General features: G+C 45.2%; 1 protein-coding gene across 1 annotated transcript in view; it reads left to right on the top strand.

Moving 5' to 3' along the window:
- PKNOX2 (PBX/knotted 1 homeobox 2) overlaps positions 1–19,599 on the top strand; it is a 90,610-nt gene that overhangs the window by 56,068 nt on the left and 14,943 nt on the right. Inside the window, exons 4-6 of the mRNA XM_040616282.1 lie at positions 7,367–7,475; positions 13,048–13,187; positions 17,540–17,711. Of these exons, the coding sequence (XP_040472216.1) occupies positions 7,392–7,475; positions 13,048–13,187; positions 17,540–17,711 (396 nt within the window). The 5' untranslated portion in view covers positions 7,367–7,391. The remainder of the gene's footprint in view (positions 1–7,366; positions 7,476–13,047; positions 13,188–17,539; positions 17,712–19,599) is intronic.

Here is a 19,599-nt window from a genome sequence, read left to right as displayed (position 1 = left end):
AGCAAGGTCCAGACACCTCCCGCTAGAGGCACAGAATGATGTGGTGGTTGGGTGTCCACCTAATGACCTTCTGGAACAGGGGGCTGCCATTGCTCTAAATGGTTAATGGTACAAATTATCCACCCTGAAGACATCTTCCAAGAAATAACTTGGTTCCCCTTGGCCTCCCTTCATTTTCCAGGCACAAAACCATTTCAGCTTTCCTCCTGAAGCCCCAACGTCCCCAGAGATGCATCTCCAAGGCCAGGTCATACGTTTTGTCATTATGCAAAACAAGTTGAAAAAAAACCCACCTTGGAACATCGGTGGCACACTGTAAACACTTCCCAGTCCTTTTTTTTGTCCCAAATTTTCTCATTGTCTCAAGTTCAGACCAGGCTGAACATCTCTTAGGGTCTACCATTTGGAGTAAATGGAGAAGATAGTGTCGTTAAGCATAATTAAAGGAGTTTAAAACTATTTGTGACTCCTGTGCTAGCTGGAGCATGTGTAAATCACCGTGTTAGGTCTCAAAGCTGTCTTTTGTCATTGAGGTTGGAAATACGGCAGAAAAGTTGCTTTTAAGTGGGCAAATGAAGAATGTTTAAATGGAGGCGATGAATCGTTGCGATCGTCGGTGTCTTGGCTCAGGGCTTGGATGGGGACAATTCTCTGCTGATCCCGGGAAGCCTGACATGCCTCAAGGAAAACCTCCTTTCTCTCTTCTGGTTTGTAGAGCCATTTCTGATGGGGAATTTTGCATTTTAAAAGGAAATCCAGCGGGGAGGTGAAGACCAGGAGGAGCTGGAGAGCTGCAAGAGAGGGACGCGAAGCGGAAACTCAGCAAGTTGGGAGCGCTGATTTATCTGCCATATGGGAAAGAGGAAAACAGCCGGCTCCAGAGGGATTTCTTTCCCTCTCCCAAAGGGAAAATTTGCAAGCATGATGGCAGGATGTAGCAAGAAACGAGGCAGATTTAAGGGAGGAGAGGGTTTTATTAGGTGTGCTGCGGCATTGCTGGGTTTTCCAGGCTTTCCCACGGGTGGGGAATGCTTTGCACGCTCCTGCGCCCCTCTCGCCCGCGCTTCTGCAGGCGGCTGAGGTCCTGCTGCTTTTAGCCCGATTGCCGCAAGCCCACCGAAGAGTAGGTGCCTGTTGGTGTTCACCTGGTGCAATTACTTGTGCGGGTGTTGGGAGATCGGCACGAAGCCCGCAGGCTTTGATTTGCAAAATAAAACACCCCCCAAAGGCGTTGTTAAAAACGGCAGCGTTGCTCACGGGGTGCAACGGCGAGGGTTTATTTTTTTATAAAATAAATACATGGGCTGTGGCCAGGGTTGCAAAATGTCATTGTGTAGGTTGTGGTGGGACCTTGGCCGTAACCACCGGCACACTGCTCTGTTGAGTTCTGCGCTGGCGTTGGTCTGATTTGCGCTTTGCAAGACTCACAGCAGCTGAGAAATCGGTGGAGGACTGCAGCTGTCAGTTTGGGATGAAAGAACGTGGCTGATGGTGGAATTTTTGCTGAGCGAGACTGGTTTTGAGCACGTTCCTTCTCGGCTGCCCTTCCTCGAAGCAAGAGCTGTGATGTGGCCTTTGCTGGTGGGACAGAAGATGTGTAAAAACCAGTCTCCTGTTTTCCCAGCACCTCGTTAATCTCAGACCCATACTTAAGCCTCTTCTTCCAACCCATCTCTCCAAAACTCATCACATTTATCTACCGTCGTCTTCTTTGTCCTTCAAGAAGCACCTCTGAACCCGGCTGGGACCTTTGGGCTGGGACCTTCCCGTTGCAGGACTGGCGTGGGATGGAGATTTGGTGTTTGTGTGATGGGGATGGGTGTGCTCAGCGATTCCTCCTGCACGGGATTAGTGATGGAGAACAAAGAGCATGAGGCAAGGTTTGAAAGCGTCGGGCAAGATTTTGATCATAAATTATTCACAGTTAATTGCTTGCCATGAAGAACTGTTGGGAGATTGATCTGCTCGCTGTGTTTTGCAAGCGCTGTCAAGGCAATCAGAAACTTCTCCTGGACAATTCGTGTCCGTCAAGAGAAGTTTGTGCGTTTTGGGGGGTTTCTCGGCTACATGTCGCTTCAAAGCTTTTTGATTTGCCCTCTGAAAAAATTCACAGGTTGCTCTTTGGGGAACTTTCGTTGGGCCAGGGGCTGGATTGCACAAACTGCAGGTTTCCAGGTTACTTTGAAGATGCTTCTTTGATGTTTCCCTGTGCCAGTTTGTTTTGGAAGGTGCTTTAATGGTCTTTCTTTATAAGAATAACACTTTAAAATCTATGTAGGTATCTCAGCTCTCCACTTAAAAAAAACAAAAACAAAAACAAGAACAAAGTTGTTTAATGCTGCCGTTCAAGGTACATTAACCTTGTCTACTAAAACTGTGACTGGCTCTTGCAGATTTTATTCTCGTGTTTATGTTGCATAGATATCCCTGGAGCCTTTTAGGGATGGGTATCTTTGGAGAGGAGAGAAATATTTAGCGGTAATTGTTGTTCTCATTGGAAATTCGCTGTAGCAGCTCCCCCCTTTCTATGGAGCTGGAGTTGGTAGAAGGATTTGCAAATATTAAATGAGTAAATGCTGTTTCACCCGTACCCAGGGGAGATGTCCCAGCCACTGATGAACCAAACTGGTGCTTGGCAGGATTTTTTTGGCATTGTCCAACACGGCATTTCCCTCTCCCTTTTAGCCTGGTGCTTATGCATTTGCCGAGAGCTTTTTTAGGAGAAAAATTGCCAAAGGGTTTGCTCTGGTCTGGGGTTTATCCTGCAGAAATACCCAGCGTCCATCTGCTTTAGCCCATGGTTGTAGCAGAAGTGCGGACTCGCTTCGTCCTTTTTTGTTGGGAAATAACTGGATGCTGGGAAGGGTACGGACATCAGAATTTACGGAATCAGCATCTTGGCTGAAAGCAAAGGATGCTCCCAGTGCAAAAAACCTCCTGGGTTTGGGGAGAGGAAACTTGGCTACCAAATATCCCTAAAAAATTAAAAATACTCGGTGGTATTTCTTGCACAGATGCTCCTGAGAGCCTCGGGTGAGGCATCGTGTGAGCCCCCTTGGAAGCAACTTTGAACATGAGGAATAACCGGGAATGGGTGATGTCGTCTTGAAAAACGGGATTCTTCCACATTTTCAATCATTTAATAGCATTCAGCTTATTTTTCCTGAGTTCAGGGTGGCACAAGGGGGTTCCTCGAATAGCTTGTGAAAAGCTTGTGCTCATCTTTCAGGGTGACGGATGAATTTTGGTAAAAGCAAGCAAAAAGGGTGAAGGTTGGTGGGTAGAAAGGAGAAGTTGAAGAGCAGGAGGGTCGCTCTCGATTCACTTTATGGCCGATGAAGAGTCAGCATCACCCGCCGAGGGTGAACCTGTCCTTGCTGGCAGTTCAGAGCGAGATGTATCGTTCTCTGGAGGTGCCTCTCCCTCCCCCCTCAGCTATATTTCTTCATTTTAACCTAGATGAACGCATATATCATAAACTTCAGCACGCACAAGCCCTCTGTGAAGACGGTGACATAAAAAAACTTGCAGCCTGCTGGGGAGGGAGCATGGCTAGCACAGCATCACTGCAAATTCCAAAGTGTCCCCTCTTAAAAAAAAAAAAAAAAAAAAAAAAAAAAAAAAAAAAGCAAACCGTTAGAAGAGGCAGCCTGCTCTTTAATACAGAGAAATACCGTCCCATGGCTGGAAAAAAAGATCCTCAGGTATCTCCAATAAATTTGAAACTTTGGGTAGAGAAGAGGAAACGCCTGAAAAGCTGATTTTCTGATTTCTGATGTGGGATCCTCCGTTATCAATTGCGTGTTTGGCTCTGAGGGAGAAGCTGCTGAAGGAGCTAGAAAAAACTGTCCCCATTTTCCCACTGATTTGGAAAGAGGAGTTGCACCTTGCAAAGCTAATATAATATTAGCCATTAAAAATGATAATGTGGAGTCGCAACAATATGATTTTTTATTTTTTTTTGCATTCAGTTCTATTTCTAATATGGTTTTGCGGCTGTTTCATTAATCAAGGAGGTCATATTCACCTGGGGGGGTGTGGACGACTGTCTGCAATACTTGGATTTTTTAAATGTTTTAAGGCATCAGTGACCACGCTGAAAAAAACCCACCAGCTCGACTTCTCAACTTAATCTTTAATTATTTTTATCTGAAAGAGGACATAATATATTGCTGGCAAAAAAAAAGCAGCCTATAAATCTGAGGCTCTTTTAGGTAGATGCAAGCTCTTTGGGAAATACATTTCCAACTTAATGGCGATATTTCAGCAATAGCTGAAATAATTTTATTTCATAAGGAAATTTAGGATACTTTGATCTCAGGTTGCTGCCAAAACCCAAAGTACTGCTGCTGGCGGAAATGAAGGAGCCGTTATGGGGTTTTATTGCTCACCATTTCGTTCCTCGGTGCAAGCGCCCTGAGAGTTGGCTGCGATTCCTGCCCTCCTCGACCCCCAGCCCCCCCCAAAATCTTCTCTTTGCCCAAGGTTTGATCATCGCCTTGCCCTGTTCTGCAAGGGGGTTGGCGATGCTCTGCTCCTTCCATCATCTGGATGCCTATGGTCAAGAGCTGATGTGGCTGAATTGATTTAAGAGGTGGGGGGGGAAAAAAGAGGGGGGGGGGGGAAGGAGCAGATTAATGCGTAAAATAAAAAAAATAGAAAAAAAGAGAAAGGATTAATGCATAAAATAGCAGCTTTCCACCTTTCTCTGCATTTGACTGCCAATAAATCCATGGGGCTGACAGTTTTGTACCGTATCCCGAGATTCATGGCCAGGGGCTCCAGCGTGAAACACCCGTCCAGCTTTTCCCGCGGGCACCAGGCGCTTCCCCAGATATTTATGGCACCCGAGTGCATTTGTTTCCCCCCAGATAAATATACCACTATTGGCAACAGCTGTCTCTCATTTTTATCTTTTTTTTTTTTTTTTTTTTTTTTTTTTTACACAACATTTGGCTCTAAGTCCTATTCTCCAAACAAATCAACACCCATAAGGCCTCGGCGAAAGGCTTGATTTTAGCAGGTTAGATGATATTTGGCAATTAAATTGGGCTCCGGACTGCCATCTTCTGGGAAATTACTCGTCCAAGAAGCTTGCACCCCACCAGAAATTGCCACACGCTAGAGGTAGGCTCACTCCTGGCATGAACAATAGATGCCAAGCAGGGTTTTTTTTTTCCCAAAATAGCCATCTCTTTTTTTTTTTATTATTTTTTTTTTAGCTTCTTACCGAGATGTCTAGACCATTATAGTGCTAAATTCTGCTTTTCTCCAGCTGCAGCTATTTCTGGTGGGGAGGTTTTCCCCTTGGTATTCCCCTCGAGGATGCGCATGCTTGCGTGCCTGCAGCTGCGAGCTGGGTTTTGACATCGGACACTGAAGATTTTAAGCTGGAGTTCACTCAGGAGCGGATAATTTGGCCTCCCACTAGTTTGCTGTTGGGGAAAACAGATGAAAAGCATCGTTTTAATCCCATAAATGCGATATCCTTCTCGCTGCAAGAGGTCTGTGTCATGCAAGGACGCCGGTCTGCCTTCCCAGTGCACAGGATTTTGGGTGTGCTCTCTTAATCCTCAATTCGTGGGTCACCTGTAGTAGTGCAAAGTGAAAAAACCCAATTAATTTATTAATGCAAAATAATAAGAGTGGTTGATGCATGCAGACATCACTTGGCTTTCCATTGCATCTCTGCACTCGGTACCTGGTGGTTCCTGTCAAGCCCGAAAATTTGTGGAGAAGACCAGAATGTTGTGAATCTTCTCCCAAACAACTGTGGACCTCGTGGAGGAGACCAAAATATTGTGAATTTTCCCCCAAAAAACAGTGGAGACCGATCTGAAGACCCCAAATGTGCCTTGTTTTTTCTTGAACTCATGGGTGTCCCCGTTCCTCTGCCCCACGCGAGCGCGTTTCATCCTGGGTGTCACCAGTTCACAGCAAAAGTGACGCTGACGCAATTTTTTGGTAGATTTCCTCACAATATCGGAGGACTTTACACAACTTTTTGCATTTCTTCATGGGATGGAGCTGTGGCTCTTCTCCAGATGAGAAGCTGATGGGGAGCCCAACACATTGATGGGCATCGCAACAGGATGGGGTCATCTCTTACCAAAATGGGTCACTGCAGGGAGAAATGCACTTCTGGAGGCTCTCGGGCTTTTTTGCTAGGTGGCTTTGTGAGTTGGCTCAAAGTAGAGCTCAGAGCTTCACAAAGGACTCAGGACAGGGGTTTTTTTTGAGGATTTAATCAAGGTTATTGGCTTTTCTTCTGAAGCAACCACACAGCTGCAGTGAAATAATCAGAGAGGAGGTGTTTTGGGGTCAAGAGTTGCTTTTTTGGTTACATCTGCTAGTAGGTTTACCCTTGGAGACAGCATCCAGCCAAGAGCTCCTCAACAGTTTTATCCCTTCCTGGTGCCTTTTTTTTTTTTCCCCATTTCCTGGCACCTGAAGATACAAAAAAAAAAAAAAAAAAAATCTGTTCCCCCCTCAGATAACTATGAATTTATGGAAAGCAGAGCAAGAGAGGTTGAGGGTGGCACGTCTCAGACTGCCTCCTGGGTTCCAGGATGTCCATATGGGACGTGCAAAAGCAGAGTTTGGTCCCCAGTTCAGATCAAGTGAGGGTTTGAACCCTCTTTCCTCACTTCTGTGTATTCAGTCTCCACGGAGTTGGTCAGCTCAACGCCGGAGTCAACTGTGTTGGTCAACTCAACGTAAGAGTTGACCAACTGTGTTGGTCAACCCAATGGTGGATATTCAATGTCCCTTTGGAATGAGCATGCTGTGCTTGAGGATGTGACTCCATGGTGGCCAAAAGCAGAGAGACACATTGTCTGGGTTTTTTTTTTTTAGTGTATATTTTCAGAAAACGGAAAGTTCTGCATTTATGACTTGTCTTCCTGCTTCCAAAAAGGAGGAATAACTGGAAAGGGGATGGAAATCCTCTTTTAGGCACTGTGGTTAGAGGCATGAGGAGCGGAAAGAAAATGCCCTGGATGCACCAAGGTTCCCAAGGGGGGAAATACAGTGAGGGTCACCGGTGGCAGCCATCATCTTCAAGAGCCCTGCCCTGGTCTGGCTGCTCTCCAGTGGAAGATCTTCTGGCCCGTGACCCTCTTCTCTTCACCCCGATGCACTCCTTACCCCAAATCACGAATCTCACATAGTCCTCAAATCACCTTGGGTTTCTTCCAGAAAGTGGGAGCACTTTCTTCCAGAAGTGGAGCACTGTGCCAGGGGGCTCGTGCGAGAAATGTCAGCTCTCCTTTCCCCCCCCGACCCCCCATTTTTTTTTTTCTTCTTTCTGCAAGATTTTTCCTGGGGTAGATCCCCCTTAATCCCATGGCATCTCTCCCGCCCGCAGGTTCTCGATGTGACTCCCACCCAGGATGCACCATGTCTCCCCGGCACCGGCTCTGACGATGATGGCCACCCAGACGGTGCCCCCTCCTCCCTACCAAGACCCCCCGCAGGTGAGTGTCCCCCAGCACCCCTGAGCTCCTCCAGACCCCCTGTGACACCCAGCTCCCGCGTTAATTATCTCGCCTTCCAAAATAATGACTGTTACGAAGTATTTCACCCCAAAACGTTCTCTTCAGAGACTGGCAAAAATTTAAACCCTTCTTGACACCATCTCCAGGATTGAAGGGTCCAACAATTTGGGGTTTTTTTCCTCTACCTGGCTTATTTTGGGGTCATGGGGTCGTCTTGGAGAGGTGACACACCAGCGTGTTTGCAGCCAGTGGGTTAGTAAGGTGGAAAGGGGAAACATCTGGCTGAACCCGTCCTGGTTTAGCCATAGGAATGGCCTTTTGGTTTATTTTTACGGCGTTTTTTGGCAACCTGGTGGTGGAGAGGGGGAAGACTTGACCTCCAGCGTTGCTCTAAGGGGTTGAATAACTTTTCTGAGCATCATTATGGAGTTAAGTTATTAAAAGAAGGGCTTGTCCAAGAGAAACTCTACTGGAGCACCCCAGTGGGCTGGATGTGGGGTTGGGGTTGGATTTTGGAGGCAGTTCCATGCCTTGCAGACCATCCCGAGATTTTTCGGAGGGGCAAATTCACAAATTCCATCTTTCCTGGCTACAGCGACTGAACGGGGATGATTTGGATTGAGCGCTGAACCGGCTCCGTGTTCAAAGCAGCTTTTTTGGGGGGTTCATACGGGAAATTTTGAGGGTTTCCCCCATTTGCTGGCTGCATAAGCACAAAAATCTCCCTTCCCAGGAAAAAAAAAAAAATCAACCTTGTTCTCTGCAAGCTAAAATAAATAAATCGACTTTAACGTGCCCCCCCCCCCCCCCCCAAGCCACCCGGGTCTCCTTTCCGCTCATCTCCTTCGGTGGGAAAAGGTCACTTCTCACAAATGACACCTCGGTGGGGTTTTTATGGCTCCTCCAACTTCTGTGTCATCATTTGCTCGCTTCACTGCTCTGCTCCGAGAAGGTGGTGGGGTTTTTTTTCCAATATTTTTTTCTTTTTTTTTTTTTTTTTTCCTTCCCCCCCCACCTTGAAATACGCCCCCTTTCTCGCTTGCGCGGCAGGGAGCCGCAACGCCGTTTTAGTCCTAATGGGCAATTTAAGGGAATTCTGAAATAGCTGAGATTTTCTGCAGGCATCCTATGGAGACGTCCCCTCTACCTTCCCCAGTCGTGGCCCTTACCTGCCCCTCACCGCAATACGTTCAGTTCTGGGGACCCTCAGGAGCGGTTTTGGCCAAATCCTTCCTTTTTCCCTCTATCGAGGGGGTTGCTCAAGCATTTTTCCTGCAGTTTAGTGGGTTTGGAGAAAAAGCTGCAGCCAAGAGTTGCTTTTTTAAATTTTTTTTCTTTGACTCAACGCTGTGACTGCTGTGAGCTTTTCACCGGGAAATCTGGGATTTCTAAGGGTTGGAACAGTAAATTGCACAAATTTCCTAAGGATGGGGGATTTTTCCTAGATGGGAGGGTGGGTGAGAAATAAAAAAAAAATCATTTATCAGAGCTACAACCAGCTCTTCCTCCTCAAGGGGACCATTTCGGCGAGAAAAGCGCTAAAAAAGGGGTTTGGAGGAATTTTGCATTAATATTTTACTGCAGAGGCTATGCAAGCTATCACCCTCACTGTCAGCATTTGGCTAAAAGGGAGCAGAAATGGTGGGAAAAGCAGCATTTTGGAGGAAAAAAAAAAAAGATCTAATAATCACCTGGTTCTGCTAAAGGGGGTAATAAGGAGCATCATTTATACCGAGCGTGATCACACTGGCCAGGCAACTCTACCTGTTGAAAATTAAAGAGTCTGCATAAAAATCTGCATTTATTTAATAATTTTTTTTTATTAAATTAAAAGAAAAAGCTAAGAGAAAGGCTTCAGCCATTTCATTGTTAGCAGAAAGAGCTTGTTTTAAAAATAGGTATGGAAAATGATGAAAGCAACTTTGCCCCCCCTAAAAGTGCTTTCTAGGCGGTTACATCATGGACAATTGAAAAAAATAATAATATTCATTTACTTGCTATATAACTATATTTTTAAAAAGTATTAAAAATGGGGGGGCGATGTTGACTTTTCAGAATTTTCCACACATAAAGGGATAAAAGCAGCTTTACCACCCCCACCCCCAAAAAAGTGCTTTTTAGGTGATTATATCAGGAACAACAATGGAAAAATATAAAAATACAAGTTTTTTTTTTTAAAAAGTATAAAAAATATTTTTGAAGACAATCACAGATTAAAAATTGCCTGATGCCATTGATTTTTTCAGTAGGATCAATGAAAACCCCCAACTCCTGGTGTCCTGGGCACATTTTTGGGCTCGGACCCCCAGATTTCAGCACGGGTGATGGCCCAAGAGAAATTTCCCAGTGCAATGCTCAGGACCAGGGGAAATATCGCTGATTTAGGAGATTTTCTTGCCCTGAAGACCTCTTCCCTGTGGTCGCTCTCTAGAGTTGATGTATCTGGCCATAGCCTTCAAAAAAACCCGAAAGCAAGGGGGATTATCGCGTTTAAACCTGTGGGAAGCCCCTGCGGCGCCTGGTGAGCAGCCGCTCGCTCCAGCAAAGGATTTTCTTCCTAAAGAAGCAAAAATCCCAGAAATCCCGTCTGCAAAGGGGCGGGGAGGTGATGCACATCACGGAGCGATGCGCGCCTCGAAAATCTTCGCTTCAACCGGGAGTCTTGCACAAAAGCGCGGGGGGTTTTTTTTTTTGCCTTTTTTCCACCACCCCAATTTTATTTTTACCTTCTTTTTTCCTTTCCTTTAAAAAGATTTGAAACCATATTTTTAATCGTATTTTTTAACATTTTATTTTACGTTTTTACATATTTTAACGTAATTATTTTGCGTGGGTTTTAACCTTTTTAACTTTTTTTTTGCATACTCGCTGTACCTGATTTTTTGTACATTTTTTCACCCCTTTTTGGTTGTTTTGTGTTTTTTTTTAATTTTACTATTTTTTCCCCATCTGCAACTAATTTTGGCCGTTTTGGGTGGGGCAGGGAATAAATCCCCACCTGCGTTTTTTTTCAACACCTGCAACTTTCATACCCAAATCCAGCCCCTTTCCCCCCAAATTCCCCCGTTTTCCACCTGCTGAGATGCTCGTGTTCCCGAGCCAGGATCCTGCTGCCTTTTTCCTCCTTTCCCATCCCCACCTGCTACCTGTAAAGCCATTTTTGGCTGCATTTTTGCCTTCCTCCCTGTCCAGCATCCCTATCTGAGCATCCTCTCACCTCTTTTTTTTCCGCTGACTTGAGCTTATTTTTATTTTTTTTGTTGTTATTTTCTTTAGTACAAGGTGAGGTAATGGCTTTGACGGAGCCGCAGAGGAGGCTTTTTTTTTTTCTTTTTCTTTTTTTTAGGGGGTAATAGCCCAATTAGTTGCAGACTTGGCTTGAAACAGCCAACTTGGCAGGATTTCGGGGCAGGATGCGAAAAAGGCTTCAGCATCCTGGTAAATGACGTGACGAGGGGAAAAAATTAAAAAGGAAAAATGAGCGAGAATAAAAAGCCATTTCCCCCTTAAAAAAAGTGATTTTCACGGGAGATAACAGTGAGAAAAAAGGGGGAAAAGAGAAAGGGGATGCGGGGATATTCGATGGCATGGCTGGAGCATCCCAAAATCCACTTGCCTTTTGGGCTTAGAAAATAGGGGGGGGGAAAGAAAAATCCAAACGGGAGACAGGAACGGGGAGGGAACCCCAAATTTTCGCTTATTTTATTTAGCAGCAGGGAAGGGAAAAGGGGTGGAAATCCTCTTCTCGGCTGGGAGAGTGAGAAATTAAATAGCACTGGGTGAATTTACAGGTGCCAGAGCCAAACTTTGGAGTTATGAACAATAAAGGAGATTAAAAAAAAAAATAAAGGCGCTGTATCGGCAGCAAAAGGTCAGGCAGGATATATTAAAGTCAAACATTTTAAAAGCAAAGGTGTCGTGGGTTTGGCCCAGCTTGGCTTTATGCAGCTTTTAAGGGAAGTGAGAAATCTGCTTTTTTCGTGGCAAAAACCTGGGTATAAGGGTGGGTTTGGCTGGTGAAGACTGTGGGCATCCACATGTATAATATATATATATTTTTATATATATGTATGTGTGTGTGTTTATATATACATATATATATATATAATTTTTTGTTTATATATAAATGACCATAGAAGGGATTACAGAAGGATATTAAATAAATAAATAAATAGATAAAATATACTAAATAATAATTTATTTCTGTGTACATAAGCACAGAAGTAAATATATAAGTAGTTAGGCAAATAAATAAATCATATAAAAATACTTCCTTACTATATAAAGCCAGAAATAAATATATACGTATAAACCAAAGAAATAATTAATATCTGGTTTTTTAATTATATATAGCTAAACAGAAATGAATGTATAAGTATATTATAAAATAAATAAATTACATTTAGCAAGAGCAGAGGCTTCCTTTCCCTACCCAGCTCAGGGGGGGGTATGTCAAAAATTTACCAGTGAAAACAGGCAAATGGTAATTTTTTTACACCATTTTGACACCAAAGCAAGTAAAACACCCACTTTGCGTTAATTTTCCACTGAGATTTTGGGATAAACGCACCACATTCAGGGGGTTGCTGATGCGTTTGAACCCCAGTCGATCCAAATTCTCCCGGAATTTCTCTTTTTTAACCCAATCTTTCAAAGGTAAAGCTACGTGTTGCACAGCAGATCTCGGACCTGTCTGCAGATAATTCAGATTTGAGTGCAATTAATTTTAAGTGGTGATTGCCCCCTACATAGATGCAATCCTGTACACAGGGGGGTGGGGGTTTGGGGGTGATGCTGGAAGGATGCGCGGTGATTTGCACAGGCAGGGGCACGCGCGCGTTTCACATTGTAAATCCAAATATTTAACTAAATCACAACTTTTTGTAAAAAAAAAAAAACCAAAATGTGAGTTAGTGGAATGATTTCTGACATAGCCGATGTGATTTGGCTCAGCGTTGGGATCTGGGGCAGCATCGGGGTTGAAGGTGGGTGATCAGGGCATAGGGGGGGGGAAGGGGATAAAAAAAGGTTGGATTTTTTTTCTGGCTGGCTTCTCAGCGGGCAAAAATGACTCATTCCTGGGCTTGGCGAGTTGGAAGAGGCTCATGTAATTTTGGAAGGAAGTTTCAAATGCCTGTGTGTCTAGACAATAATACCTGCTTTGAAAAAAATCTTGGCGAGCAGCAGCGTTGCAGCTGATTTAATCTGGGGCTTCTGCAAAGCATCCCTTAATAAATTACTCCCCGCCTTTGCTTTGCTGCTGGTGCAATAAGCATGTTGGAATTTATTCCTGTGTTTTCCCCAAGTAAAAAAAAAAGTGGGAAAAACCTAAACCTGCTGTTTCCAGGCTTAGAAAAAATTCAAATATATTTTTACTTCCCCCCAAACCATCCTGCTCAGAGCCCCACCACGGGGCTGCCTCCTCCTCAGTTTTAAAAACCCGACGCAAAGGCGGCACAACTCAGTGGAAAAGTGCGACAAACCCCAGCGTTGTTTTGTTTTCTTCCTTTTTTTATTCCCTCTCCTTTATTTTCTCCTTCCCCCCCCTCAGATGACGGCCACAGCCCAGCAGCCCACCAAGGCACAGCCCGTGCATCTCGCCGCGCCGGCGGTGGCCACCAACCCCCCGGTACCCGCCACGGCCGGCGACCCCCAGGCGCAGCTGGAGGCCGACAAGCGAGCCGTCTACAGGTGATGGATGCAGGCTACTGTCAGCATGCATTAATTAATTAATGCATTCATTAATGCATTATTTCGTTAATGCGTCAGTTATTGTAATGCCTTACTAATGCATCGATTCAGCGATGCGTTAACTAAATGCGTTGGTTAATGCATCGGATCGTTGATGAAGTCATTATTATAACGCATTATTAATTCATTATTATTCTAATGCATTAATTAACATACAGGAACGGGATGATTAGCGGTTAGATCCTTTCTAGCAAGAAGAACTATCGGTAAGAACGGGGTGGAGCTCCTTCCTGGACCTGGTGTTGCAGCATCACCCCAACTACAAAACAGTCGCTCCCCCAAAACCCAAAATTAGCCTTTTTTTTTTTTTTTTTTTTTTTTTTTTCAAAACCATGTGATTTGGGGCCAAAAAAGAACCCAGAAGGAGTAAAGTCATGTATTGACCTGGAATATGAAGTTCATGCATCCATACGGGGTGTGGGCAGCTGCAGGTGCAGGATGGATGAGCCCCTTCAGTCCCCTTTTTTTGATACTTTGGACATAATAATATATAATGTAATATATGCAGTAATGTTACTGTCTAATTGCAATAAGTAACATTATAATTATGTAAATAGTATAATTGTATAAGTGATCTGTAATTATATAAGTGATACGTAATTATTTACAATATTATAATGTATACAGTAGTGATGTAAACCAGCAATGTATAATATTATAATATAATTAGGATTAAGGTTTAAGGTTAAGGATTAACCCCCCTGTTAATGGCTAGGGCTGCGGGGGCTGGCGAACCAAAAAAACGCAGCTTGGAAGTGAAGGAATTAAAATATTTTGACTCCAAATAATCAAATATTACGAGTTTGAAAGGTCTGGCAAGGCGGATGAAGGCATGGAATAAACCCGCCGGTTTCCCAGGAAATGCAAAGGATTATTCACAGTGGGTCTCAAGACTTTTTTCCAATGATGGAAATAATTTTCTCCAGGCAAAAAGGGTCATTCAAGAACCCCCCCCCCCCCCTTTCCTTTGCACTGCAGTGAGGGGTTTGCAGCATTCCTGGGATAACGGAAACCAAAAAAACCCTTTGGACTTTCCACAGCTTTTATTTGAAGGTCAAAAAAATGCCAGAAACACCTATTTGCAGCTATTTCCCACCCTGAAAAGTGGGGAAAAAATTGTTGGTTGGTCCGACGCGTGGACTTGGTTGCCCAAACCTGGATGCTTATTTTTGTGTCCCAGCCGAAACTATCTCCCAGTTACATTTTTATCTCTAAGCCCACACCAACAAGCCTTCTTTTGCTGTGTGCAAAATTGGAATATTCCCCTCTACAGCGGATAATATGGACCGTGTATGTCTCAGGGGTTTTTTTAGCCCCTCCACTCAAAACGATGGATATTTGTTAATTTTCAGTAATTGCACCAAGGCAGAAGGCATCGGTTGTAAGCGTCAGTTGATGATCCAGGAGGGAAATCGCTGGGAAAACGGGATGGGAAATATGAAAAATGCTGGACGAGTCACCCCACTGGGTTTTATGCTCTAGTGGGAGGTTTATCATCCATTAAAAAAAAAAGAGAAAAAAGAAAAAAAAAAATATCCTCCCCCTCCCTGCCTGGCGCGAGAGCATCTTCGCAGGGGCTGCTCCAGCAGCATCCCTGGTTTTTCCCAGCTGATGGGATTTTCCTGACTTTATGCAACAGCGGGGCTGGGACTTCCCGATGGATTTTGGACCAGTGAAGAAGATGCTCCTGCAGGAACTGACACTTAAACCTCCCAGCACCACAAACTGGATTTTTCCAAGTGGGAAATGGCTGAGATTTTTTTGCATTAAGTTTTGTTTGGTTTTGGTTTTTGGGATGATTTTATTTTTTTAGGGGGAAAGGGGTATACTGGAGCTGGGTAAAAAAAAAATCCACGTCGTGGCGTGCCCAGGATGCCACCAGCTCGCGGGCAGAGCCCTGCTGAAGGTGCGAAATTAGGCCATTAGAGGAATTCATTTCTCTTTATTAGCCCGTGTCGAATCCTTTTTATTAGTGGCTGCAAACGACCTCTCTCCTGCAGGAAAATGTCAGGGCCGGTTCAGCCCTTTTATTAGGAGGATTCCCTGAAAAAAAAAAAAATAAAAGGAGGGGGGTGGGGGTGGATTTTGCAAAACCGTATTGGGCAAAAGCAGATTTTTCCACCCCAAAACCCTTCCTTGTGCTGTAGGGGTGATTCTCCACTTCTGTAACACCTGCAGTGTGGAAAATCCTCTTGTTTATCCTGGATATCTATCTTCCCCCCCCCCCCCCCAAAAAAAAATGTCAGAGCAAGGATGGGATTCAGCTCTCAATTTTCACATCACGACCTCCACCTACAAACCCCCGTGGTGGCCCGTCCCTTCCCCTGCCTGCCACGGCCACAGGAAGGCTGGCGATGGAGAAAACTGCAATGATTTTTTGCATGCAAGAAGTTAAAAAAAAAAGAAAAAAAAAAGATTGCAACACCCATCCAGCTGGTGGCAGAAACCCCGCTTGTACCGCTCCTGGACACTGCGCTGGGCTGGGGGCTCAGTGCTCTCCCTTAACCCACCCCTGCGGGTTTTGCGCCTCCCCCTTGTTTTGTTTTATGTTATTAGTTGATTTTATGTTAGTTGATTTCATTTTGGTTTGGGTTTGGGTTTTTTTTTTTTTGTTTGTTTGTTTGTTTTATTATATTTTGTTCTTTATTTTATTTTCATTTCTTTTTTATTTGTTTGGATTGGATTGGTTTAGTTTTATTATTTTATTTTAGGTTATTGTGTTATTTTAGTTAATTATTTTATTTTGGATTATTTTAATTCATTTCTTTTTCCAACTGAAAATGTGCCATGTGCCCCCCCCCTTCTCCCCCCAGCACTCCCAGACACTGGGGGTCAATAGCAGCGCTGCCCCAATTATTAACACCGACGAGTGCGGGGCGATGCTGGCAGCACCTTTAATCCCCCCTTGGTTGATGCAACCCCCTCAAAGCAAAGGGGCTACAAATTGCTCAGAGGATGCAATATACCCCCCCCCCAAAAAAAAAACCCCAAACAGCCAACCCCCCCTTCCCCAGCCCATCCTTGGGGTAATTCCGTGCGCCTTTGCTCCTAATTGATGGAGCAGCTCTGGAAATGGCAGCGGGCACCTGCCACTGAGCTGCCGGTTGATAAGCCCCAATAATTCTGCCCGCTGCCTGGAATTTGCCTTTCATATCCCTCAGCTAAGCCCCGGCGGGGCTGCCGAAATTATGAAATTATTCCCCCCGCCCCCCACCTCCCCGTTCTCTGCTCCAGCCTCAGCGAATCTTGCATTAAACCGGGATCAGGACAGATTAAACTATAATATGCTGCAGTATTAGCGGCTGCAAATGAAGACTTAGCAGAGGGGTTTAACCCCTTCGCCTGGCTCCGGCTTAGAAAAGACTGGCGGGAAGTGGTTCGTAATCATCTTTTGGACCATCTTTTGGAGATAAAGCGGTGGAGCAAATCCCATTGCGCTGGGATAATGGGGGTGCTGGGGGGGACCATCCCTGGAGCAGCATTTTGCATGCCTCCCCTGAAAGACTCCATAAATTCTTTTTTTTTTTTTGAATTTGCACAGCTGGAGAGGCTCAGTGAGGGTTGCAGTGCCTCGTGGCCTTCATCCCCTTCTTCTCCACGTGCTTTGGTGTTGTGTGTGTATTGGCATTTTATATTGCATCAGTTTAGCATCGTCAGAGCAAATTGTGGATTTGCAAGAATCACGAGCCTGTTTTTGAATCCGTAGAGTGAACTGTGGATTTGCAAGAACTGCAAATCTTTTTTTTCCAAGAATCGTCCTGTGGTAAGAAAGAAGTGGGGTTTGACCCGTCTTCACGGACAGACATGGATGTGCTTGATGGGACCTCTCAGTGGAGGAGCAACCCACAGCAAGGTCCGTCCATAGGATGCTGCGGGCACGTAGAAATACCAGCTCACCTCCTTCTGGCATCTCCAACCAAGAGAGATGAGTGGGTGCTGGAGTCGATCCCCAACGTGCAAAGCCACCAGGATAGCAGATGCCTCCAAGACAGCCACCCCAAAGCCCATGGCAAAACATTTGGGAAACGCCGGCTTTGGTGCAAGGGTGGAAAGCACCAAGATGTTGGGAGAGGTCATTGCCTGGGGGAGAAGATGGTGATTTTTGCAATTTTTAACCTTTTTTTGTTGTTGGGGAAGGTCTGGAGGGAGCGCTTCCAGCATTGGCTTGGAAGTGAGGTTTGCACCACCAGGCTCTTGCAAGCTGGGAGGGAATGGATGGATGGTGTGGGGTGGAAATGGACATGGGACCTAAACCAGTGTGCGTGATGGGAGGTCTCCTTTGTCCTCTGCAGACACCCGCTGTTCCCGCTGCTGACTCTGCTCTTTGAGAAGTGCGAGCAGGCGACGCAGGGCTCTGAGTGCATCACCTCGGCCAGCTTTGACGTCGACATAGAGAACTTTGTTCACCAGCAGGAGCAGGAGCACAAGCCCTTCTTCAGCGATGACCCTGAGCTGGACAACCTGGTAGAGGCAGCTGGGGCTTGGCAGATGGTTTTTGGGGGACAGGGAGAAGGTAGGGGGTGAGGAACAAACTATGAAGATCTACCACCCTGGGCAACCTCTTTGGGCTCCATTTGTAGTGTTGGCCATCTTGGCAATGTTCTCTGTAGACCTTGTGAGACCTTCTCTGGGACCTTTTCCATAGATCCCTTGTGAGAACAGACCCCTGCCCTTTTTTTTGCTTCGTTTCCCACACAAATGCCATGGGGTCAGCGTGTTTGCTGGAAGCAGTGGAGCCCGGTGGCTGGTTTGTGCACCAAAACTTGCAGTCTCTGCAGGAACTACTGCTCTTCGGTGCAACATGCAATAGCATCTGTGTCCTAGGCTGGCACCATCTTGTTCCAAGTGTGATGGCCAGCTCTTGTCCTAGAAACAAGACAAAATAAGAGCTTTTTCCAGAAAGGGTGATGCATAGCAATGGTTTGGGACACTTTGGATTGTTTTTGGTGGCTTCCCTGTCGTAGAAACCCAAGTTTCCTACTGTACCCATTGCTGCTGCAAGGTGCTTGGGATGGAGCTTTTCTCTTGTGGGGACCTCAGGAAACATCCCCAAATCCCATTATTTTGTCCAGAAAGACTCCACAGGTGGTCTCCATGGCAAACATGTGGGTAGACAGGTCGTTGGCACCATCCTGGCATGCCCACAAAGCAAATCTTTAGGGTCAAAAGAAGTAATTGGCAATTTTGCCCACCTCTGATGATGCAAAGTGCAAAACACCTTCCCCACTGGTTGGCATGTCCCCTGGGATGTGTAGCAGAGGGATTTCCATCCCAGAAATGAAGCAGCACCGGGCAGTTCGCAGGCAGCTTTCTCCAAGTATGACAGGTCTCAAGGTGGTCATGTTCGATGACCTGTCACGAAGGGAAGAAGCACAAGCAATGCACGTCCACGTGCAAAAGCTACCGCTTCCCTAGAAAAGCAAGAGACAGTTTCAAGGTGGAGTAAAATCCTGCGGGTTTTTTTGTGCCTGATATCAGCTCGTGGAAGAGAGTTTCGCAACATCTCTAAATCAAGAGTGGCTTGGCAGTCTGTGGAGAGCCCTGCAAAAAAATTCCAGGCTGTGCAAAGCCCTGTTTGGAGATTTCTAAACCCGTTTTGCAGTGTAGCCAGAAACAGCCATCGCACCGGGATGAGCAGCCACGAAAAGCAATGTTTTGGGTTATTTCAGTTTGGGGACTGAACATGCATCCAATGTTGAGGTGCACCAAAAAAAAAAAAAAAACCCATTGCATTAAATTACCTAAAAATGGGCGCAGTGATGTAGCAAGAAGAGAGAGACGGAACCAGCCGAAGCTAAAAATAAAAAGATATAAAATTTTGAGGGAGGAGAACCTATCCCTACATGTATCAAGGTGAAACGTCTCCAGGAAATGGTCAGTGCAGGACGTGTGTCCACAGAGGCTATTTTAGCTCAGTTTTTTGGTGGTTTCTTAAAAAAACCCCACACCAATAATGTTTTAGGGGCATGTTTTGGAGCAACTTGTGCTGCCAAGGTGAGATTTGACCACGGGTAGTTGTATTGACCCCATGTATGACCTTGCAGCACTGGATATATTCATCTTCATACATATATCTATGTGTGTGTGTGTATTTTTGCCCTGTTTCTAAGACATATCTGCATGTATATATTCCATCCAATTCCCAGACCTTCTCCAAAAGCCATCCAGATCACTCGATGTGGTTGGTTTCCATCAAGACAGAGAGATGGTTAATGTGATGATGAAGAAGGACTCTTCCTATTGGTGGGAAGCGCCAACCAGAGGGAATTTTGGATGAAAAACTCTTGCAGTGCTCAAAACTCAGCACTTATTTCAACCTGTTCCCGAGCTGACACTTCTTCCCTGTTGACAT

This window comes from Falco naumanni, chromosome 16 (assembly GCF_017639655.2).
Source record: "Falco naumanni isolate bFalNau1 chromosome 16, bFalNau1.pat, whole genome shotgun sequence".
Taxonomy (NCBI): domain Eukaryota; kingdom Metazoa; phylum Chordata; class Aves; order Falconiformes; family Falconidae; genus Falco; species Falco naumanni.
The sequence above is the reverse complement of the archived record's forward strand: the minus strand, read 5'-3'. Positions and strand labels throughout refer to the sequence as shown.